General features: G+C 51.3%; 1 protein-coding gene across 1 annotated transcript in view; it reads left to right on the top strand.

Annotated features, from left to right (window-relative positions):
• The window catches only part of KDM1B (lysine demethylase 1B), a 118,221-nt gene that overhangs the window by 8,355 nt on the left and 85,593 nt on the right, over positions 1 to 24,273 (top strand). The window contains exons 5-7 of the mRNA XM_075314705.1: positions 1,960 to 2,076; positions 16,115 to 16,153; positions 22,693 to 22,888. Of these exons, the coding sequence (XP_075170820.1) occupies positions 1,960 to 2,076; positions 16,115 to 16,153; positions 22,693 to 22,888 (352 nt within the window). The remainder of the gene's footprint in view (positions 1 to 1,959; positions 2,077 to 16,114; positions 16,154 to 22,692; positions 22,889 to 24,273) is intronic.

Genomic DNA, 24,273 nt, shown 5'->3' with positions numbered 1-24,273 from the left:
AGGGATCCCACGTGTTAAAGATGTCATTACTCAACAGGGTTGCAGACCACTGATGTCCTTGCTAGATGACCGGCCAAGAGAGCCAAATCATTGGTTTCAATACTTACAACTACGTAGCTTTGTAGACTCTCTATCTCCGTGATCTGAGATGCATAAGGACTTAACTCCATTTGACAGACTGTTTCCTTCGAGAAACACCTCCCCACACAGTCTCGATAATCTACAACATAAGTGTCTGGAGGGACGGGGGGGACCTGCCCGAGTATGTAGGGCAATGGCAGTCAGAACTGAGAGAGACTTTTTCCAAAGAACAGTGGTATAAGTCATTTAACCTAACACACAAATCCACCATCTCATGTAGAATGCAGGAACTCAACTATAAAATCCTCGCACGGTGGTACAGGACACCCGCCAGGCTCCACAGAATGTTTCCAGAGGTCTCAGACACTTGCTGGAGGTGTCAGTCCTCTGTGGGCACAATGCTACATGTTTGGTGGTCTTGTCCAGGGATTATGGGAAGACGTCTTTGCTCTCTATAATCATTTACATCAAGTGGGAGTGACACCCTCGCCGGAAGTGGCACTCTTCTCAATGTACAGGGGGGGCAATCTCTAAGGCGAAGAGAGGTCTGCTCTCATACTTCATGATCTCAATGAGACAGATCATACCGAAACATTGGAGGTCCACCTATACATTGAGAAGAGCAGACTGGGTGGGGGCTATGGATGCCCTGAGACGTTTGGAAGAGATAAGAGCATTTGATGAAGGGAGAGACTCGCTATGCTTTTCCACCTGGTATCCGTGGCTTCAATTCAGAGAAACACAACAATTCCAATCCTGGTTACACACGGGCACGCTGCCACACTGATGTTTGGCGGGGCGAAGTGGCCCTCCTGATGGGAGGGTGGTGTGGAGCGACGTCACAGAACCCTACAGAATCTCCCCTTCTCTCTTTCTCGTGTTTTCCTTCTTTCTCTTCTCTTTCTCCCTCTTCTTCTCCTTTCATCCCTTGCTTTTCTTTTTCCCCTCTTTTCCTTCTCTTGCTTATCTAATTAGTGTACATAGGTTTACTTGTTGGAATATATGGCAAGATTATACAGAATGATATTGGCATCTACATATTAAATAGAACAAAAGATAAACGATTGATATATACTTGGGATAAGATGTCATTAAGGATGTTATGAAGAATTTTTCTTGTAAGACCTACGATAAAGTTCACTGTAGTATATGCTGTATAAGATTTAAATGCCCAGACCAAACTGCAACTTTTCCATATTCTGTAAAACCGGGCACTACAAAATTATCTATATTCATGCTTTGTTATATAATTTTTCTTGAAAACAATAAAGAAATATTAAACGAAATTGCAAAAAAAAGGGCATCGCTCTGAACAGCAGAAATGCTGATCTGCTCTGAATGATGACAGTGACTGGGTCATCAGCAGACCCTCGGCTGTCATGATTACCCATTGGCGTCTCATGATCACATCTGGGGCGTCGATGGTGGTGGAAAATAGCGCGCTCCCCACCAGAGCACGTTACAAACTGCTGTCAGAGATTGACAACCGGACTTAACTAGTTAACAGGCGCGGGTGGATCTGTACATGCAGTACATGTCGGCTGATCAGATCAAGCAATGTAATAATGGAAGTGCTGAGACCCCTAAGAGAGTGGGGGCCCTAGGCAATTTGCCAGTGAGAAAATCTTTGATGTTGTTTTGAAGGTAATGGTTGATCCCATCAAATATTGATTTAATTTAGATTTCTCTGTTGTTCATTTTGTTTTTTGCAGCATTTGTTGCACAGTAATGTATACATTTGGACAGTTAGATTTTCAGAGTGATTACCATGTTGGGTATTGTTTGACTTATTTATTTGCCAGAAGTACACTTCGCTTTTACTGTGTGTTTATTTGTGTTTATTTTTGTTTTAATATCCTTTTCTCAAATAATTTTTAGGTACAATGCACAAAACCTGAATGTGGAAAGTGGCGTCAGTTAACAAAGGAGATACAGTTAACTTCGCAAATGGCGAAGACGTACAGATGTGGTATGAAGCTGAATAATGTTCTGAAGGTAATGTGTGATGAAGCCGGTCTTCATTTAGAAAAATTAGAGGACGAATTGCTCATAACGACAAAGACCACAGCTGTAAGCTCAGTTTTCAGAATTAAAGCTGCTATCTTCTTGCTTGTTATGGGGATTTAAATTGCTTTTTACTAAATTACTGTATTTTTCACATTATAAGACGCACCTGATTATAAGACGCATCTAGGTTTTAGAGGAGGAAAATTAAAAAAATCTACATATATTTTGAGCCAAATAGTGCACTAAAACATTTAATAAAATGATCAAAAACATTATTTTAACACTGTAGACTCAACAGCAGCATTGTAAGTAACATGAGCGGAAGCTTGTGGGATGATGGGGGGGAACCTGTGGATGACGCTCTGTTATGGGGGACCTGTGGATGACGCTCTGTTATGGGGACTTGTGGATGATGCTCTGTTATGGGGGACCTGTGGATGATGCACTACTATGGGGATCGCAGCGCTCCTTGGTAAGCTAGACTCTCTTTGTAAGACGCACCCCTAATTTCCCCTCAATTTGGGGGGGGGGGGAGGAAGTGCATCTTATAATGCGAAAAATACGGTATTTCTCTTTCGGTTATTTTTTTTTGCTCTAACATGAATTTAAAATGTTAATGTTTAGGACGTGGTTCACATATATTATGGGGTAGCTCTCAATAGGAACCCAAATTTCATAAGAAAAACTAATATTTCTCTGACGCCTCATTGGGGGACACAGGACCATGGGACCATGGGTGTTATGCTGCCTATCCATAGGAGGACACTAAGTAGATGCAAAAGCATAGCTCCTCCTCTGCAGTATACACCCCCTGGCCGGGCCAGGCAACCTCAGTTTTAGCTTGGTGTCTATAGGAGGCACATCTCTGCAGACTACTGCAGCAAGAATTTTTTGTTTTTAGAGGGCGACGGTTCCTTCGGGGACCGATTTCCCAAAACCATCAACAGGCGGGAACGCGGAGTGTTGCCTCCCCGTACACCCTCCTGCGACGCTGGATCCTGGGCTGTTACTCACTGGACGACAGGTCTCATGGCACTGATTTTCCAGAGCCCAGAGCAGATGAAAACTTCCTCAGCCCCTCTTGCAGGCTCTGAGTTGATATTCGCTACGCACCAGCGTGACCAGACTGCCATCTCCACAGGAGCTGAGGTGAGAGAATTCCGATTTTTCCAGAGCCCCAGAGCATTCCTCAGTCCCTCTGGCAGGCTCTGAGTTGATACACGTTCTGTGACCGGGCACAGCAGGCGTCAGAATCTGCACACTGGCTCCCTGACAGGAAACTGGAGCAAAGATCACACTGACTGGATGCACATGGGCTGTGATTGCAGACACCTGCAGAGCATTCCACCTGTGGCAGGGGGAGGGGACAACTCCCTGGACTAAGTGCACCCGCAGCTGCGGTACACTTATAGAGGTTTTTCTGTCCACCATTGTTGTACAGGGCTGGAGGGGGGAAGGGGAGTCCCTTCCCACCATTTTTTTGTTTATTATATTTTCTCTATCGTTTCATTGGGGGACACAGGACCATGGGTTATGCTGCTGTCACTAGGAGGCTGACACTAAGTAAACATAAAAAAGTTAGCTCCTCCCTAGCAGCATACACCCCGAACCGGAGGCGGGCTCAGATCAGTTTTTAGCTTAGTGTCGTAGGAGGCTGATGTGGGCCGTCTCGGCCCCCCTCAGCCATGTATTTTTTTGCGCTTTTTTTCTTTTATTTCGGCGCCGCTCATCACTCTCATACCTGTCGTCGTCTTCTCTGCAGGTATTCGCTTCACTCATTCTCCGCAGCCCCGTGGGTACCGCTCCCCAGGGTCGCAGGGGCTTGAGACATCGGGGCCCTCTCCCCCGCCCGTCCCCGTGGTACCACTCCCGGGGGTGCGCGTGTGGGCAGGTTGTTTTGTGGGCACCCCTGATTCGCCCTGAGGTATCACCCCAAAGGGCGTACAGGGGAGTACAGCAGGGATGGATCCTCCGCAGCGTGTGTGATAGGGGGCTGTCTACCCCCATCATGATGTCCACTACCCTGCCTTCAGCACGCTCTCCCCCGGAGCCTTCCTGGACGAGCAGCGCTGTTCACAGGCAGGGCAGGGAGCCCTGCCTGCACCGCATCCATCGCTGAGCCGGCGCCGCCGATTGCAGGTAGGACCGACTTCCCTGCTCTTTCCCCCGGCCCTCTCCATAAATTTAGTCCCCGGTCTCGGCCTAGTCGCTCCTGCGTCCTAGCCACGCCCCCCTGCAGCGCTATTGGCCGCCGGTCGTCTCCCTCTGTACCTCCCACTGCTCTGCCTCCTGGCTGATGGTGGGGGCTGTGAATCCTCCTGGTTTTTTCGCGCCGGAATCCTGCTCCTCCCCCAGCCTCCTCCAGCGTCCCCTCTCCATTTTAGCCTGCCTCTGGTTCCCTGAGGCTGCAGCACGCCGGCGTTCTGAGTTTTCTGGCCAGCTCATTCCTGGACTCCACTTCTGGACTGGTGGGCAGCACGCAGGACCTGGGTAAGCTCTGCTCCTAAGGAGTAGCCCTCACTAGGTAGCATTCTCTGAGTTTAGGGACGAGTTAACCCTCTCCTGTCTCCTTCCTAGCAGCCACCAGGGAGAGTACCTGTTTGCACCATGCCTAAGGCTAAGCCCACCCAATCCAAGCAGGCCCCCTTTGCACTATTTTTTGCATGCTCCTCCTGCAGCTCCAAATTTTCCCAGGGTCAGGACGCCCCACTATGCTCCGTCTGTTCTACAGACGCGCAGCCTCCGCAAAACTCCGCGGCCGACGTTTCTGATACCGCAGACGCCACAGCGCCATTTGCTGCAGGGCCCTGCGTCCCGCCCCCCCCCGACTGGCTAGCGTCCCTGTCCCAGTCCGTAGATTCCCTCTCTGAGGCTTCTCGGACCATCGCGCAAGGTCTACGCCTGCTGCCGACGCTCGCCCAGATTCCCGCAGACCCGGCGCAATTGCCTCCGGAGCAGGTGAGCCCCGTTGCAGGGTCCTCCTCTGCTGCTCAGAAACGGACCCGCCAGGTCTCGTCCTCAGACTCTTCCCAGGTTTCACCTTCATCCCCAGGTCCAGACCGTCAGTCCTCCAGGGAGGCTTCTGACTGCTCCGAGGATGATTCCGATGCGGCACCCCTGCAGGACTCAGAGCAGGCGGCCGATATCCGGCACATGGTAAATAGCCTGATAGAAGCAGTAAACCAGACCTTGAAGGTACAGGTGGACCCAGTCTCCTCCCAGAGCACCCAGATCTCCTTTAAGCGGGTGAAGCGGGCCCAGAACACATTCAGCGGACATCCAGAATTCGCTGAGTTACTGCGCAGCCACATGCAACAGCCGGACAGGGTATTTACCAGCGGTAAGTCCATCGATTTGCATTATCCCTTTCCTGAGGGTCTTAGAAAGGATTGGGCAGGTTCCCCTGTGGTCGACCCCCCCCAATCTCCCGCCTGTCTTCTCACACAGTCCTTCCACTCACTAACGGTACGTCTCTCAAAGACCGTACGGACCGTATTATTGACAGGTTGGCCCGTTCCGCCTTCGAGGCAGCGGGCTCATCCCTCTCTCCGGCCTTCGCCTCGGTTTGGGTTGCGAAGGCCCTGATGTCCTGGGCGGACACGCTACGCTGCGGTCTCCGCGCCATTCCTGCCAATCCGGACCTGGTTCCCATTGCCTCGCAGATTTCCCTCGCGGGTGAGTACTTGCTCAATGCAGCCCTGGCGTCTGCAAGTTGCGCGACCCAGGCCGCCAGCAACAATGTGGCCATCCGTCGAGCCCTTTGGCTCCGGTCCTGGAACGCGGATGCGGCATCTAAGAAGTCACTAACTTCCCTGCCCTTCCTAGGGGAGCGTCTCTTCGGAGATAGGCTGGATCAGCTGATCTCCGATGCAACGGGAGGAAAGAGTACATCTCTCCCCCAATTGCGTCCCAAGCGCTTCCAGAATCGGCGCTCCACCGCTCGTTTCCGGCCCTTTCGCAGCTTCAGCTCCAATCCCCAGCCGCGGAAAAGCCGCTCTCCTCCGAGAGACAGGAAGACCCCGTCATTCAAGACCAATCCCGCCTGGCGTTCACGCCCCCGCCAGTCCACGAGATCCTCTTCCGGTTACCGCCGTCGTTCATCCAAGTGACTCGCGGTCGGCGCGCAACAGCGCCAGACTTGTGGGAGGGCGTCTGTCTCGTTTTCAGCATGTGTGGATCCCCCTGACCGCCGATGCCTGGGTCAGAGAGATCATCACATCAGGCTACAAAATAGAATTCGAGGCAAAGCCACCGAGACGTTTTTTCCTATCTCGCCCTCCCGAGTCTACCGCGCGGGCTCGCGCGTTCTTTCACTCCATAGACTCCCTCCTCCGAACCGGAGTCGTGGTACCAGTCCCTCCCGCAGAGCGTTTCAAGGGGTTCTATTCCAACCTTTTCGTGGTCCCCAAAAAGGACGGCTCTGTCCGTCCCGTCCTCGACCTAAAGCTTCTGAACAGGTCGGTGAGACCTCGGCCGTTTCGAATGGAGTCACTCCGGTCCGTCATCGCGTCCATGGAGGTAGGCGAATTCCTGGCATCGCTGGATATTCAAAACGCCTATCTTCACGTCCCGATAGCTACCTCTCACCAACCGTTCCTCCGCTTTGCGATAGCGGAAGATCACTTCCAGTTCACGGCTCTTCCCTTCGGCCTCGCATCCGCACCCAGGGTCTTTACGAAGATCATGGCTGCTGCCATGTCCGTCCTGCATGCCAGGGGTGTCATGGTCATCCCGTACTTGGACGATATGTTGATAAAGGGCTCTTCCTTCGAGGACTGTCGTCTTGGGGTTCAGGTCACGATCGACACCCTTTCACGGTTAGGGTGGCTGATAAATCGGAAGAAGTCCTCTCTGATCCCGGCCCGTCGGATCACCTTTTTAGGCATGGTATTCGATACCATCCAAGGGCGAGTTTTCCTCACACAGGAGAAGATCTCCTCCCTACAACAAGGACTCCGCGCTCTCCGGCGTCAGCGCCAAGTGTCCATCAGGTTCGGCATGCGAGTCCTCGGTCGTATGGTGGCGGCGATGGAAGCGGTACCCTTTGCACAGTTCCATCTCCGACCCCTCCAGCTGGCCTTGCTGAAGAAGTGGGACAGATCTCCCTTTTCTCTGGACCGCAGGTTTCATCTTTCGCCGGAGACCCGCCACTCCCTCCGTTGGTGGGTCAATCAGCGCAACCTCGAATCAGGGAGGTCTTTCCTCCCGCTCCACTGGAAGATAGTGACCACCGACGCCAGTCTCCAGGGCTGGGGAGCAGTGTTTCGACATCACACAGCGCAGGGCCGATGGTCACCGAGAGAGAGTTGCCTCCAGATCAACATTTTGGAGATAAGAGCCATCCGGCTAGCCTTGCAGCAGTTTCGGCACCTCGTACAGGGTTGCCCGGTCAGGATCCAGTCAGACAATGCGACGGCGGTGGCGTACATCAACCACCAAGGCGGCACAAGAAGTGTCAGGGCGATGCGAGAAGTCAAGAAGATCTTGCACTGGGCCGAGTGTCATCACTCCCTGATCTCAGCGGTACACATCCCAGGCGTGGACAATTGGGCGGCGGACTTCCTCAGCAGGGAAGGCCTCGCCTCCGGAGAATGGTCCCTCAACCGGGAAGTCTTCAACCAGATCTGCGACAGATGGGGAGTTCCGGACGTGGACCTAATGGCCTCCCGGTTCAACCGTCAGGTTCCGCACTTTGTAGCACGGTGCCGCGACCGCTTGGCTTTAGGAGTCGACGCCCTCACCCTGTCATGGAGCCAGTTCAGTCTCCCGTACATCTTCCCTCCGCTCCCTCTAATTCCGAGGGTCCTCAAGAAGATCAAGGCGGAAGGGATACCGGTCATCCTAGTGGCTCCGGACTGGCCCAGGCGAGCATGGTTCGCGGAACTAACTCAGCTCCTCGCAGACGCTCCGTGGCGCCTTCCAGACCGTCCAGATCTCCTGCAGCAGGGACCTCTCTTCCATCAGAACTCACAGGTCCTAAATTTGACGGCCTGGCCATTGAATCCTGGGTTCTAGCTAAGGCTGGTTTTTCCTCAAGAGTGATTCAGACAATGATTAGGGCCAGGAAGCCATCTTCATCAAAGATTTACCACCGCACGTGGAAGGTTTTCTTCAGGTGGTGTGAAGAGCAGAATATTTCTTCTCCTCTCGCCTTCTCCCTTCCTTCCCTATTGGCATTCTTGCAGTCAGGCCTAGATGCGGGTCTCTCGCTCGCAACACTAAAGGGCCAGATATCGGCGTTATCAATCCTGTTTCAGAAGCCACTGGCCGCTCGTTCACAGGTTAAGACCTTCATCCAGGGAGTTGCCCACCTGGCACCGCCGTACCGGCGGCCTCTAGAACCGTGGGACCTTAATCTAGTCCTAGGGTCACTTCAGGGCTCCCCATTCGAGCCCTTGCGAGAATCTTCCCTTTCTCACCTGTCATGGAAGGTGGTGTTTCTTGTTGCCATCACTTCTATTCGCAGGACGTCAGAGCTGGCAGCTCTCTTGTCGTTCCCCCTTTTTGATTTTTCACCAGGACAAAGCGGTTCTCCGGCCAGATCCTGCTTTTCTCCCAAAGGTGGTCTCCCCGTTCCATCTTAACGAGGAAATCGTCCTTCCGTCCTTCTGTCCTGGCCCCTCTCACAGCTTGGAGAGGTCCTTGCACACCCTGGACCTAGTGCGTGCACTTAGAATTTATGTCTCCAGAACCGCGCCGTTCCGTAAGTCAGATGGTCTGTTTGTTCTCCCTTCTGGTCCCAAGAAGGGTGAATCGGCATCCAAGGCCACAATTGCCAGATGGATCCGTTCCGCCATATCAGAGGCCTATCGGATTCGGGACAAGTCTCCGCCGCGGGGGGTAAAGGCGCACTCTACCCGCGCAGTGGGAGCCTCTTGGGCGATTAGGCATCAGGCGTCGGCCGACCAGGTCTGCAAGGCCGCCACCTGGTCTAGCCTGCACACCTTTACTAGGTTCTACCAGGTTCACACCCAAGCATCGGCAGATGCTATTTTTGGGAGAAAGGTCTTGCAGGCAGCAGTTGCACACCTGTAATAGGGTGGCAGCATTCAATTATAGTGCAAGCCCGCCGAGGGAGGTTGTTGTTTTTCTTCCTCTGCGGGTTTTTCGGTATTCCCACCCAGGGACTGCTTTTGGACGTCCCATGGTCCTGTGTCCCCCAATGAAACGATAGAGAAAGTAGGATTTTTGTGTACTCACCGTAAAATCTCTTTCTCTGAGTCTTCATTGGGGGACACAGCACCCACCCTGCTTGGTTTTTTTGGTTGATTCAATTGCATTTGCCGGCTATTTTTTCAGTGGTCTTATGTTCATAGACCTCTTGTTTGCACGGCTGCATTGTTTTAGTTACAACTTGTGTTTATGTATGGTGATTCTGGTACTCCTCCTACTGCTTGTGCACCAACTGATCTGAGCCCGCCTCCGGTTCGGGGTGTATGCTGCTAGGGAGGAGCTAACTTTTTTATGTTTACTTAGTGTCAGCCTCCTAGTGACAGCAGCATAACCCATGGTCCTGTGTCCCCCAATGAAGACTCAGAGAAAGAGATTTTACGGTGAGTACACAAAAATCCTACTTTCTCATGCCTTCTTGTCAGAGCTAAGCCCTGCCCCCTACGACACTCGATAAGCCACGCTCCCTCACGAAAGCGCGCGTAACCCTCCTCACACAGGATCTGCAGAGCATTGCTCCCTCTTGTTGTGATCAGAGCCTGTGGGCGTCTCTCAGAGCTGGCTTCCTCCTTCCCACAGGAACTGTGACGCAGGAGGTGGAAAGGGTCATCAGGGTTCTGGATGAGTTATAGCCTCACTTACATATTAACTCTGCAGAGCATTGCTCCCTCATTACAATCAGAGTTTGTGGCTCATCAGCCAGGGGCTGCAGTCACATGTTTTATGCCCTGCACAACTACAGCAACAACTATAAGACTATATTAATATATCCTGCCACGCTGAGCTACTAGGGGATGATAGCACCTCTTCCTTCTGTGAGTCCGGTGCCTTTGTAGCCCCCCCCCCCCGCCACCACCGCAGCAACCGCTGCCAGCCCAGAGCCTACGGCTCCCAGTCCCCCAGAGTGGGCACAGTTCCCAGAACCTGGTGCTGGCTATGCAACATCGTCCTACACCCCTCGGGGCCCCTGGACAGAACGCAGCCTGATGACACCTCTATAGAGGGTCCTTCTGATAAGAATCAGCCCTCTGCTTCACCGGTTGCAGATCAGAAAAAGGGCATGACCCCCATGGGTCTCCCTCTGTGGTTCACAGATGGGGTTCTCCCACATGTTCCGCGGTCTCTGAGGAGCCGGAGGAAGGGGAATGATGTTTGTACCGGGATGATTCCTTGGTTTCAACCTCCCCGAGCGATCAAGCTGCGATGGGCTCCCTTATTGCAGCAATCTACCAAAACTCTGCATGTGGAAGATCTCCCATCCACTACTACTGACCCTGCGGCCTCCTTTAAAAGGGTGAAGAAACTTAAAAAAAAAAAAAGAACTTATTGACGCCGCTTCGGTATCCGTAAACTCATGGAGTCCCGGTACCCCTTTGGCTTAGCTGTCTCTTAAGGGCTGGGCCGATCCAGCCTCAGTGGACCCTCACCCGGCTTCTGCCTGCCTGAAGGACCCTCCTGTCTTTTACTTGATGGATCCTCCTTCAAGGACCCGACAGACAGACAAGTGGAGCAGCTCGATCGCTCTCCCTCGAGGCCGCGGGTCCCTCTCCCCTTCCGTGTGGGTCGCACAGGCACCAGGACTACCAGTTTCCCTCAGACCCTCACAGATGTAACTGTTCACATTGCTGCGGCGACGGAGTACCTCATGCAGGCCTCCCTCGGCGCTGCTACCTGCGCAGTTATTGCTGCCTCAAATTCCATAGCCATCCGTAAGGCCCTCTGGTTCCGATAATGGAGAGTGTACTCGGTCTCTAAGAAGCCTCTCACAGTACTCCTCCTTTCCAGACCAATGGTTTGCCGATCGCCTGGACAGGCTCCTTCTTTTTTTTTTTTTTTGTCTGACGCCACGGGAGGAAAAGAGTACCTTCTCAGCCCTCCCCGAGTCCACCTCGTCCTGGCAGTCTAGACAAAGACCGAGAAGTCTCGTCCTTCTCCATCTGGGCTGCCGCCTCAGACCACAAATGGGTGTGATACCTTGTGTCTTCCGGTTACCACATTGAATTCTCGACCTGATCCCCTGGTCAGTCTTTTCTCTCAAACCCCCCCAAACGCTCCAAAACACCACGAGGCCTTCTCCTCAGCAATCCACTCCCTCCAAACGGCGGGGGTGATGGTACTTGTTCCGGACGGCGAGAGGTTCAAGGCTATACCTATCGTGGTCGCCAAAGAAAGACGGGTCAGTTCGTCCCTTCCTGGACCTCTAACACCTGAGCAAACATGTGCACGTAAGGAGATTCAGAATGGACTTCCTAGGGTCCATTATTACCTTTATGGTCGAAGGAGAATTCCTTGCTTCCCTAACTATCAGGGACGCGTACCTGCACATACCTATCGCTCCAGCTCACCAAAGTTTCTCCGCTTCGCGGTTCAGGACTTTTTATTTTCATTTGTGGCCCTACCCTCGGCTCTGCCACAGCACCAAGGGTCTTAACTAAGGTCATGGCGGCCGCCATGAGTGCCCTCCACGCCAGGAGAGTGGCTGTTCTGCCTTGCTTGGATGACCTCCTCATCAAGGGCTCAACCAGCGTGCAGATCTCTGTGGGCACCCTATCCCGCTTAGGGCGGCTTCTGACTCCAGTCAAATCATCCCCGGTCACGTCAAAATCCGTCACCTCCCTGGGCATGTCCCTGGACAATCTTCGGGGCTTGATATTTCTCCCTCAAGTCAAGGCGACCGCTCTACAACAAGCGGTACACTGCCCTCTACGTACTCCTGTCACTTCATACGATTCAGTATGAGAGTGCTAGGTACGCTAGCGGCGGCTATAGAGGCAGTGCTGCTCGCTTAGCCACACCACCGCCCACTGCAGCTTGCGCTTCTAGCTGCCTGGGACAAGAGCCACTTTTCACCTGACGCCTTCAGTCAGGTATGCGCTTTACTGGTGGCTTCAGTCCTCTTCCATATCGAGAAGGAGTTTTTCTCCCCCAAGTGGACTGGCTACTCCTGACCACCGCCAGCCTCTTAGTCTGGGGAGCAGCGTACTGGCTCCACACTGCTTCGGGACGTTGGACACCCCAGGAGTCTTCCCTTCCCAGAAATCATCCTGAAAATCAGCGCGATCTTCTCGCGCTCAGGTCATTCCCCTTTTCTGGTAGCAGGTCGTTTGATTCGGGTCCAATTGGACAATGCAACAGCTGTGGCCTATGTCAATCAGCAGGGAGGTACCAGCAGCAAGACAGCTTATCTCGAGGTCCTCAGGATCCTCACCTGGACCGAATCGACGGGAGTCTGTGTTTAAAACGTTACACAGACCGGGAGTAGAAAACTGGGTGGCGGACCTGCTAAGTCGCCAAGGCCTGGCCGCCGGAGAGTGGTTTCTCCACCCAGAAGTGTTCCCACACATCTGCACTCACTGGAGTACACCAGACGTGGAATTAATGGTGCTCTACAAATAAATAATAATAATCTAATGTCCTCAAGGTTGAACGCAAAGGTACCTGCATTCTTAGCCAGGTCACGTGACCCACAGTCCATTGGCGCGAATACTCTAGCCTCCTGAAGTCGTTTCTGTCCAACTTACATGTTTTTCGCCTCTGTCCCTGTTGCCGCGAGTAATCAGGAAGATCAAGGCAGAAGGAGTCCCGGTGATACTAATAGCACCAGACTAGCCCAGGTGTGCCTGGTATGCTGAATTAGTACAATTGCTCATGGCGCCTCGTAAGCATCCCAGACTTGCTGACCCAAGGGCCCATTTCCCATCAGAACTCCAGAGCCCTGAAGCTGACGGCCTGGCCATTGAGACCTGGACTTTAAAAAGAGGGAGATTCTCTCCTGCGGTCATCTCCACCTTGTACAGTGCCCGAAAGCCAGCTTTCATCCCATATTTACCACCGTACGTGGAAAACTTTCCTTTTCCAGTGCAGGGAATCTAATGTCCAACCTATGCCTCTGGCGATCCCCAGAATTCTTGATTTTTTTTTTTTTTTTTGCAGTCAGGTTGCAAAAGGGGTTGGCCCTCAGCCTCCCTTAAGGGGCAGGTTTCATCTCTCTCAATATTCTATCAAGACCGCCTAGCTTGCAATCCGCAAGTCAAGACTTTCCTCAAGGGTGTTTCCCATCTAGTTTCCCTGTATAAACGGTCGCTGGACCCATGGGACCTCAATCTCGTTTTGGACGGTATCCAGAGGTCCCCTTTTGAACCTCCTTAAGGAATCTTCTCTTGCTCTTCTCTCCTGGAAGGTAACATTCTTAGTGGCGATTACGTCCATCAGACAAGTTTCGGAACCGGCATCACTCTCTTGCCGCGAACCCTTTCTGATCTTTCATCAGGACAAGGTGGTTCTACGCCCCCTCCAGGATTTTCTTCCGATTGGTTATTTCCCCGTTTCATATGAACGAGGACATTGTTCTGACTTCCTTTTTGTCCACACCCAGTCCATAGGGTGGAAAGGTTTCTACATTCGCTAGATCTTGTGAGGGCTCTCAGATATTACGTACCCAGGACAGCCCCTTTAGGAACATAGATTCCTTGTTCGTCATTCCTGAAAGGCCTAAGCAAGGACAGGCAGCTTCATAGGCAACGCTGGCTCGATGGATTCGCTCTGCGATCCAGGAAGTCTACCGCTTGCAACTTAAGCCCATTCCTAGTGGGCTGCGGACTTATTCCACGCAAGCAGTTGGCGCCCCTTGGGCCATTAGGCATCAGCCTTCAGTGGACCAGAGGTGTAAGGCTGCGACCTGGTCTTGCCTACATACTGTTTTAAAGCATTACTGAATCCATACCCAGGCTTCGGCTGAGGCGAACCTAGGTAGGAAAATTCTGCAAACGATAGCGGAGTACCTATCTCAGTAGGCGCTCCTGGCTATCTGGGACTGGTTCCTAGTCCTTGGGTTACGTTGTTTATTGTTTACCCACCCATGGACTGCTTTAGGACGTCCCATGGTCCTGTGTCCCCCAATGAGGCGTCAGAGAAAAATGGATTTCTGTGTACTCACCGTAAATTCGTTTTCTCTTAGCCATAATTGGGGAACACAGCACCCACCCTGTTGCCCTGTTGGGTCATGGTTCTCTCAGTACCTTATTTGGTTATGACTTTTTTTTTTTTTTTTTCTCCTACTGCTTGTGTACTAAAACTGAGGTTGCCTGGCCCGGCCAGGGGGTGTATACTGCAGAGGAGGAGCTATGCTTTTGCATCTACTTAGTGTCCTCCTATGGATAGGCAGCATAACACCCATGGTCCCATGGTCCTGTGTCCCCCAATGATGGCTAAGAGAAAACTATTTTACGGTGAGTACACAAAAATCCGTTTTTATTGGCCAATATGAAAAGGTGACCACATTTAGGCTCAAGAACACGAGAGCCTTTGTCATGCTTCAAACTTTGCCATCTGTTCACATGAGCCAATAAGTATACATTTGTTGCAGTGAATATGCTATTGAGGGCTTCCCACTTTGATTTTTGCTTTGGTAGGTTGCATCCTGTGCGCTGGTATCTAGACCTGCACTTTAGCTTGTGCAACTTCCTTTTTTCATAACAAAAGACTGTAGCGCTCACAAAGTGATAAGGTGAGGGTTAGTACATTTTAACACAATTTTAAGCTATTTTAAATAAATGGGGACAACTTACTTGTTATAAGTGATAACAGTAAATGCAGATGAGTAGATGCGAATCCTTATCTGACCAGCGTGGACCGCTGCTGAGATGGCGTGTTTCAGGATGGCTGAGTTGCAGAATTGCAGCTGCTTCTTCCCAGTGGTGCGAGGACTTGCGGTGTGCTGCGAGCAGGCTTCACTGGGTAAGATGTGACCCAGTGGAAGGGATGCAAGTCAGAGCTGGCATCTGTATCCAGGAGCCCCGGCCGGCGGCTTCCTTGGATACTTAGACGCGTGCGTGTGGAGGAGCGTGTGACGTCACAGGGCTCAGGACAGGCTATGGAAGGCTGTTTTTTATTTTTAATGTCCCTGTTTTTCTGGTACGTGTTTCATGGACCACACCATAGTGTGGTCCGTAGGACAACAGTGATGCCAGAAAAAAACGGACATGTCTCCGTGCGGCAAACACGGACAAGCATGTACACTGCATGAAGACACGGTAACTGAAAAATCACTGATGTGTGAGCAGACCCATTGATTATAATGGGCCTGTGTATGTCCGTGATTCTGCTATGTATAAAAACTAGCACATACGTATCAGAATCACTGACGTCTGAAACGGGCCTAAAGGTTTTTAGTAGTCCATTGTGGTCATAAAAAATATGTATTGTTTTGTGTGTATTTTTCTTTATATTTTCCTCCGATTCAGCAAAAAAGAAAAGGGGAATATAAAAATGCGGAAGCCCCAGGTATTGTGGGAAAAAAAGAGGCAAAAAAAATGTTTTATCCGAACAACTACTTTTAGTGCTGTTTTTAAAGCGCATATTCAATAAAATTAAAAAAATATAGATCAGGAAGGGAGGAAAAATCTGGCCCAGCCCAGAACTGGTTAAACTAGATTTTTCTACAGTTATTTTTGTGGAACATGATCCCTCAATTATGTAGTCCTCCTGTATTAAGCTTTGCCTGTGGATGTTGAGGTCAGTATTGACCATGGCAGATAAGGCCGAAGCTCTCACTAATCATCGCAGTTACAGGCGTCAGCTGTATAACACAGCCTGCAACCACTGGGCTGAGCTGATGATTCTGCTCCATTCATGCACATCTGGCATCTGCTGCACATTTACCATCTGATGCAGATTTACCACATATATCAGTAAGGGGATTGAAGAACTGTTTCTGCCATAGATCTGCAATGTATACATTGGCAAATATGGTGTGCATAGGGCCAAATAACCAAATTTCTTGGCTGTAGTTTTTTATGAAGGTGCTGAAATCAATGTTTATAGCTGCTTTTTTTTTAATTTATTTATCTATTTTTAGGCTGAAGGCTCGGATCATTGCTCTATGCCGGAAGATCTGGTAAGTGTGACATAGACATGAGGGTATAAGCTGTAATTTGTCGTATTGTTACATGTGAATGGTTTAGATATTTTATCATATTAGCATAAAAGGGTGTAGCATGACTCTAACAGCTTAAATAGATACCAATGTTTCTTCATCGTTCCTATGGGAGACCCAGACCATGGGGTGTATAGCTTCTGCCTCCGGAGGACACACAAAGTACTACACTAAAAAGTGTAGCTCCTCCCTCCGAGCATATACACCCCCTGGATAACCAAATATAGCCAGTTCAATGCTTTGTGTTCAGGAGGCACACATCCACACATGCATTCTCATCTGATTTTGATTTTTGGAAAGAGTTTGAAGAAAAGCGGGTCCAAGCCTGGACTCCCGGCATGTCCCTTCTCACCCCTTTTGTCGGCGGTGTTGTTAAGGTTGATTTCAGGGCTGGAGCCTTACATGCCGCGCTCCTTCACCATCCCTCGGGCTCTAGCTTGAAGTGGGAGCCAGCACGGTTCTCCCTGCCTTGCAGGAGACCGGTCTCCATCCGCAGCCCTTCAGGATCCTGCCGGATGGAGCACTCATCCCCAGGGACTGAAAACCCTGCGTCTCACAAGCTAAGTATCTGAGACGTTATTTTCGGGGGGTCCCTTGTACTTTATTGTTGGGGAGAGTGGGCTGTGTATCTATGCTGACATTTCCGGCCGGTTCTCTGGTTTTCACCTGAGAACCGCGCCGATGGTGCCTGCGCGCCGGCCGCATTGTTAAATTTAGGCCCCGGCTTCGCCTGAGGCCTAGTTTCGATTTCACTGCCCCTGCATGTCAATCATGCAGAGGGACAGTGCGGCTCCGCCCAGCGGCCGCTCGGCACAGGGGAGGGACACTCCTCTCTGAGGAAATGTTTCCCTCCCCTGTATATCTCCTTGGCCCTCCGGATCCCGCTCTTAGAGTAGGCCCCGCCCCCTCTCCTCGCTCCGGCGCCATTTTATCAGCGTTCTTATGCCATGTCTGCACAGCGATCGGCGCTGGCTGCAGCATCTCTCTGGGGGTCCGGGCTGTGGGATCTGGAGGGCACAGAGACGTCCCAATGTCAAACGGTCTGGCAAGCCACAACCTCCGGTTGTGGACCTGCTTATATACTCTGCTTATATACTCTCTGGCGGTCATTCTGGCTCAGAGCCCCTACTTCAGCAGCATGTCTCACACGAGGAGCAAGGCTGCAAGGCTGTACTCAATATGCACTGCATGTAGGCTCGTACTGCCTGTACCGAGCACATAACCACATCGTCATGCCTGCTCTAACATGGTGGTGCCTCAGCCTGAAGGCTCATCCCCAGTGGTCCCTCCGGCTGAACCCCCGGCTTGGGTAGAATCCTTCTCCCCATGGGACAGCTGTCCCGGACTCTGCTGAGCATGCATCAGCCCCCTTCTCAGGGCGCTTCTGCTGCCACGGCTCGCTCAGCAAAGCTCACAGAGGATTCTTCATCTGGTCTCAGACCCCGTTCTCCTAAAAGGAGACGCAGGGTCCCCTCTCCTTGCTTGTCCCGCGGCTCTGATTCACGAGCTGACTCGCAGGACGAGGAGGATGCCTTCACTGGGGGCTCGACGCTACCTCCATGTACCCCATTGATCTGTCCGAAAGTGACGCAGATGCTAGTGATTTGATTGCGTCCATTAATTTTGTACTGGACCTCAATCCGCCTGTATCAGGGGAGCAACCCTCTCTGGCAGAAAAGCACCAGTTTACCTTGCCTAAGAGAACAAGGAGTGTGTTCCTTAACCACTCCAGTTTTCAGGCCACTGTGACCAAGCCTAGGGCCTGTCCTGACAAACTCTTCCCAAAGCGTGGTTCTGATGACCGTTTTCCGTTTTCACCAGAGGTGGTCAAGGAGTGGGCTCATTCACCAAAGGTAGACCCTCCGGTGTCTAGACTCTCAGCCCGGAAAGTTGTATCAGTGGCTGATGGCACCTCTCTTAAGGATTCCACTGACCGCCATCTGTATATGAGGCGGCAGGGGCCTCGTTCTCCCCACCTTTTGCAGCAGTGTGGGCTCTCAACGCCATCTTTGCTTCTCTAGGTAGATGCGTTCCCTCACCAGGGACTCTATGCCCGAAATGGTTGCCTTAACTTCCAGGCTTCAGCCTTTTCATCCTATGCCATGTCTGCCATGCTGGAGGCTTCTCACCGCACTGCGGTGACTTCGGCTAATTCTCTCGCTATCCGCAGGATCTTGTGGCTTCGAGAGTGGAAGGCAGACGCTTCTTCAAAGAAGTACCTTGCTGGGCTCCCATTTGCTGGGCCCAGGCTGTTCGGTGAACAACTGGATGAAATTATTCAGGAAGCTACTGGCGGGAAGAGTACTTCCATGCCACAAATCAAAACCAGGAAACCTGTCCAGGGCAGGAACCAGTCGAGGTTTCGTTCCTTTCGTTCCTCCAACTGGTCGTCCTCTAAGCCCTCGGCCTCGTCCTCTAACTCAGCCAAGGACCAAAAACCCAACTGGTGCACGAAGCCGCGTCCTCAGAAGACCGCAGGAGCTGCTGCCACTAAGGCAGCCTCCTCTTGACTATCTGGCCCCGCCAGCAACGTCCTTGGTCGGTGGCAGGCTCTCCCACTTTGGCGACGTGTGGTTTCAACACGTCTCCGATCAGTGGGTGCGGGATATCATCCCCCACGGCTACAGCATAGAATTCTATCCAGCCCGCCAAACAGATTTTTTTCTGTCAACTCCCCCCTGCTCCAAGGCCGCCGCCTTCTCACAGGCCGTGGCATCCTTGCAGGCCAACGGAGTAATTGTATCGGTTCCCGCCTGGGAACGGTTCAGAGGTTTCTACTCAAATCTCTTCCTAGTCCCCGAAAAGGACGGTTCCTTCCGGCCCATCCTGGATCTCAAGCTTCTCAACAAGCATGTTTAGGTGCGGCATTTTCGCATGGAGTCTCTGCGATCAGTCATTGCCTCAATGACCCAAGGAGATTTCCTGGCATCCATCGACATCAGAGATGCCTATCTGCATGTGCCAATTGCAGTTTCACACCAGCGTTGGCTACATTTTGCAATCGGAGAGGAACATTTCCAATTCGTGGCTCTTCCCTTCGGGTTAGCCACGGCCCCTCGAGTATTCACCAAGGTCATGGCAGCAGTGGTTGCGGTTCTGCTCCTCCAGGGGTTGGCAGTGATCCCTTTTCCTGGACGGCCTTCTAGTCAAGGCTTCATCCAGTGCAGACTGTCAGCGGAGTGCCTCGCTCACTCTCGCCACTCTAGTCCAATTCGGGTGGCTTGTCATTCTGCCCAAGTCCATTCTGACTCCGACCCAGAAGCTCACGTACCTAGGGATGCAATTCGAGACTCTGCCGGCACTTGTGAAGCTGCCCTTAGTCAAACAGCAGTCCCTCCACTGGCGGTGCGCTCTCTGCTGAGGCCCCGCCGTCATTCCATCAGGCACCTAATGCAGGTGCTGGGTCAGATGGTGGCGTCAATGGAAGCAGTTCCCTTTGCCCAGTTCCATCTGCGTCCTCTGCAGCTGGACATTCTCCGCTGTTGGGACAAGCGGACTTCCTCCTTGCACAGATTAGTGGTTCTGTCGCCACAGACCAGGGGCTCCCTTCAGTGGTGGCTTCGGCCCCTCTCTCTTCAGGGACGCTCCTTCCTGGCCCCGTCCTGGGTGATCCTCACCACGGATGCCAGTCTATCCCGCTGGGGAGCAGTATATCTCCACCACAGAGCGCAGGGCACTTGGACTCCGTCCGAATCAGCCCTCTCGATCAATGTGCTGGAAATCAGAGCTGTGCTTCTAGCTCTCTTAGCCCTTCACCACCTGTTGGCGGGCAAGCACATTCGAGTCCAGTCAGACAACGTGACAGCGGTTGCCTACATCAACCACCAGGGCGGGACACTCAGCCGCCTGGCAATGTTGGAGGTTCAACGCATCCTTCAGTGGACTGAGGACTCCAGGTCCACCATATCCGCAGTCCACATCCCAGGCGTGGAAAACTGGGAGGCAGATTATCTCAGCCGTCAAACCGTGGACAGCGGCGAGTGGGTTCTGCATCCGGCAGTGTTTCGGTCAATCTGCCGCAAGTGGGGCACTCCGGAAGTGGATCTTCGCTCCCACGATCCTCAGGCCTTTGCAGCGGACGCGCTGGTTGAAGATTGGTCCCAGTTTCGTCTGTCTTACGGGTTTCCCCCTCTAGTTCTTGCCAGAGTCCTGCGCAAGATCAGAATGGAGGGCCGTCGGGTCATTCTCATTGCTCCAGACTGGCCCAGGCGAGCTTGGTACCCAGACCTGCTCCATCTGTCCGTAGAGGTGCCGTGGCATCTCCCGGACCGTCCAGACCTTCTCTCACAAGGTCCGTTTTTCCGCCAGATTGACGGCGTGGTTCTTGAGTTCTGGATTTTGACGACTTCTGGTATCCCTCCTGAAGTCATCTCCACTATGACTCGGGCTCGGAAGTATTCCTTGGCCAAGATCTATCACAGGACCAGGAGAATTTTCCTATCCTGGTGTCGCTCTTCCGGCCATGCTTCTTGGCCTTTTTTCCTTGCCGACCCTCCTGTCCTTTCTACAGTCCGGTCTGCAGCTAGGACTATCCCTCAAGGGACAGGTCTCGGCTCTGTCAGTGTTGTTCCAGCGGCGTATCGCTCGCCTGGCTCAGGTGCGCTCCTTCATGCAGGGCGCATCCCACATCATTCCGCCTTACCGGCGGCCTTTGGATCCCTGGGACCTTAATCTGGTCCTCACGGCTTTCTAGAAACCCCCCTTTGAGCCTCTTAAGGGGGTTTCTTTGTCTCGTCTTTCACAGAAAGTGGTCTTTCTAGTGGCCATAACTTCCCTCAGGAGAGTCTCTGATTTGGCTGCGCTCTCTTCGGAGTCACCTTTTTTGGTTTTTCATCAAGACAAGGTGGTTCTCCGTCCGACTCCGGACTTTCTCCCTAAGGTGGTTTCTCCTTTCCACCTTAACCAGGATATTTCCCTGCCTTCCTTTTTGTCCGGCTCCTGTTCATCGCTTTGAAAAAGTGTTGCATACTCTGGATCTGGTGCGGGCGCTCCGGATCTATGTGTCTCGCACCGCTGTTCTTAGGCGGTGCACCTCTCTTTTTGTGCTAACCACAGGTCAGCGTAAGGGCCTCTCGGCTTCTAAGCCGACCCTAGCTCGTTGGATTAGGTCGGCCATTTCTGATGCCTACCAGTGTACTCAGGTGCCTCCCCCGCCGGGGATCAAGGCACACTCGACCAGAGCTGTCGGTGCCTCTTGGGCTTTCAGGCACCAGGCTACGGCTCAGCAGGTCTGTCAGGCTGCCACTTGGACTAGCCTGCATACCTTTTCAAAGCACTACCAAGTGCATGCTCATGCTTCGGCAGATGCGAGCTTGGGCAGACGCATCCTTCAGGCGGCTGTCGCCCATTTGTGAAGTTAGGTTTCACCTACTTCTCAGTTTTCTGTTTATTCCCACCCATGGACTGCTTTGAGACGTCCCATGGTCTGGGTCTCCCATAGGAACGATGAAGAAAAAGAGAATTTTGTTTACTTACCGTAAATTCTTTTTCTTATAGTTCCGTATTGGGAGACCCAGCACCCTCCCTGTTGCCTGTTGGCAGTTTCTTGTTCCGCGTGTTATCACCGGCTGTTGTTGTAGACAGAGGCTCCGGTTGTTCCGGTTCTTGCTCTATCTCTACTTGTGGGTGGCTACTCTCCTTCAGCTTTTGCACTAAACTGGCTATATTTGGTTATCCAGGGGGTGTATATGCTCGGAGGGAGGAGCTACACTTTTTAGTGTAGTACTTTGTGTGTCCTCCGGAGGCAGAAGCTATACACCCCATGGTCTGGGTCTCCCATTACGGAACTATAAGAAAAAGAATTTACGGTAAGTAAACACAATTCTCTTTTTTTCCGATAAATGTATGTAAATCTATTTGAAGTTCATGAAAACTTGAAATCTAGAAGTAAAAACCTTCTCTAGCTGTAGAAATGCTAAGACAGATTACCAGAGGTGTCGGTGGGTCTTTTATTTCGGTTTCTTTTCTCCTCTATGACAAAGACGGTACAGGATTCTGATTGTACTGTAAATAAGTCTATGGAGGTTCCAGCACATACAATGCTGGAAGACTTAATGTACTGTGCACAAACTCCCAGACATCCAGTGTATGGCCTGGAAATGCACACCAAATTGAGGTCAGTTTGTTGCGAAAAAATGGAAGCTATGGATAATAAACTGACTATATAACTATATAGTGATGCATCTTTTTATTTTTTCACACCTTTTTTTTTTTTTTGCTGTGAAGTAACAGCTTTTTACTGTGCCAAGAAACTTTAATGACGGTTCTGCAAAACTCATCAGCATGCTTCTTATTTTTTCCATGCAGATCTTAAGCATTCCTTCAGTCTTTTTTTGTCACATTTTTTCAGCCATTCACATGAATGGTAACAAAAAGTGGAAAATCCACGTATTCTACGCAACATTTTTTCCTGTAAAAAAACAGTTTTTTTTGTGCAGAAATTTCTTCTGCAAATACTTAATATGTGCTCATACTTTTTTGGTATTTCTGCTCACTGACAGAGGGTTTCTGAAGTATCGACTCAGCCATGGTATGCAATGCTTATTCTACCTCCGCTCCTGAAAGACAGTCCCTCTGCTCCATTGCTGGCCGCTTATTACCCGGACTGTGTCGGCATGAGCCCATCATGTACCAGGACAAACCGTCTTCATGGAGACAACAAACTAGAGCAAAGCAAAGGAGTGGCTCCTAATACTGGTAAGTCTTTATACGTCTTTCCCTTGTTAATTATTATACACTGTACAAAAATATAAAAGCAATGCTTATTTTTGCTCCCATTTTTCATGAGCTGAACTCAAAGATCTAAAGACTTATTCTATGTACACAGAAGGCCTTTTTCTCTCAAATATTATCCACAAATTTGTCTAAATCTGTGTTATTGAGCACTACTCCTTTGCCGAGATAATCCATCCACTTCACAGGTGAGGCATATGAAGATATGCTGATTACACAGCATGATTATTGCACAGGTGTGCCTTAGGCTGGCCACAATAAAAGACCACTCTACAATGTGCAGTTTTACAGTATTGGGGAGGTCCGGGGTGGGGGGGGGGGTGTCAGAAAACCAGTCATTATCTGGTGTGACTACCATGGGCCTCTCACAGTGCAACACATCTCCTTCGCATACAGTTAATCACAATGTTGGTTGTGGCCTGTGGATGGTTGGTCCCCTCCTCTTAAATGGGAGTTGCTGAATATTGGCAGGAACGTGAACATGCTGTCTAATATGGCATGCCACAGCATCCCAAACATGCTCAATGGGTGTCCTGTCCAGTGAGTATCCTGGCCATGGAAGAGCTGGGATGTTTTCATCTTCCAGGATTTGTGTACAGATCCTTACAACATGGGACCGTACATTATAATGCTGCAACATGAGGTGATAGTCGTGGATGAATGGCACAACATTGAGCCTCCGGATCTCATCATAATATATCTGTGCATTCAAAACGGCATCAGTAAAATGCACCTGTTTGTTATCTATAACATAATTATGCCTGTACCATAACCCCACCGCCTACATGGGCCACTTGATTCAGAACATTCACATTAGCAACCCACTCACCCACACTACGCTATACATGCAGTCTGTCATCTGCACTATATAATGAAAACTGGGATTCACCTGTGAAGAGAATACCTCTCCAACATGCCAGATGCCATCGATTGTTAGCATTTGCCCACTCAAGTCAGTTATGACAACGAACTGCAGTTTGGTAGAGATCCCAATGAAGACGGCGGGCATGCAGATGAGCTTCTGAGACGGTTTCTGACGGTTTGTGCATAAATTGTTTGGTTATACACCCCTATATTTGCAGCACATGTCCGGGGGCTGGTCTCAGGTGGATTTGGAGGTGAAGATGCTGGCTGTAGAGGTCCTGGGCTGGGCTGGTTACACATGGTCTACCGTTGTGAGGCCAGTTGGATGTTCTGCCGATTTTTCTGAAAAGCATTTGGAGATGGCTTGTGGTAGAGAAATGAGCCTTCAGTTCACCGGAAACCGCTCTGGAGGACATTCCCGCAGTCAGCATGCCAATTACACACTCCATCAAAACCAGCAATATCTGTGGGGTTGTGCTGTATGG

The sequence above is a fragment of the Anomaloglossus baeobatrachus genome, chromosome 6 (assembly GCF_048569485.1).
Source record: "Anomaloglossus baeobatrachus isolate aAnoBae1 chromosome 6, aAnoBae1.hap1, whole genome shotgun sequence".
Lineage (NCBI taxonomy): Eukaryota > Metazoa > Chordata > Amphibia > Anura > Aromobatidae > Anomaloglossus > Anomaloglossus baeobatrachus.
The sequence above is the reverse complement of the archived record's forward strand: the minus strand, read 5'-3'. Positions and strand labels throughout refer to the sequence as shown.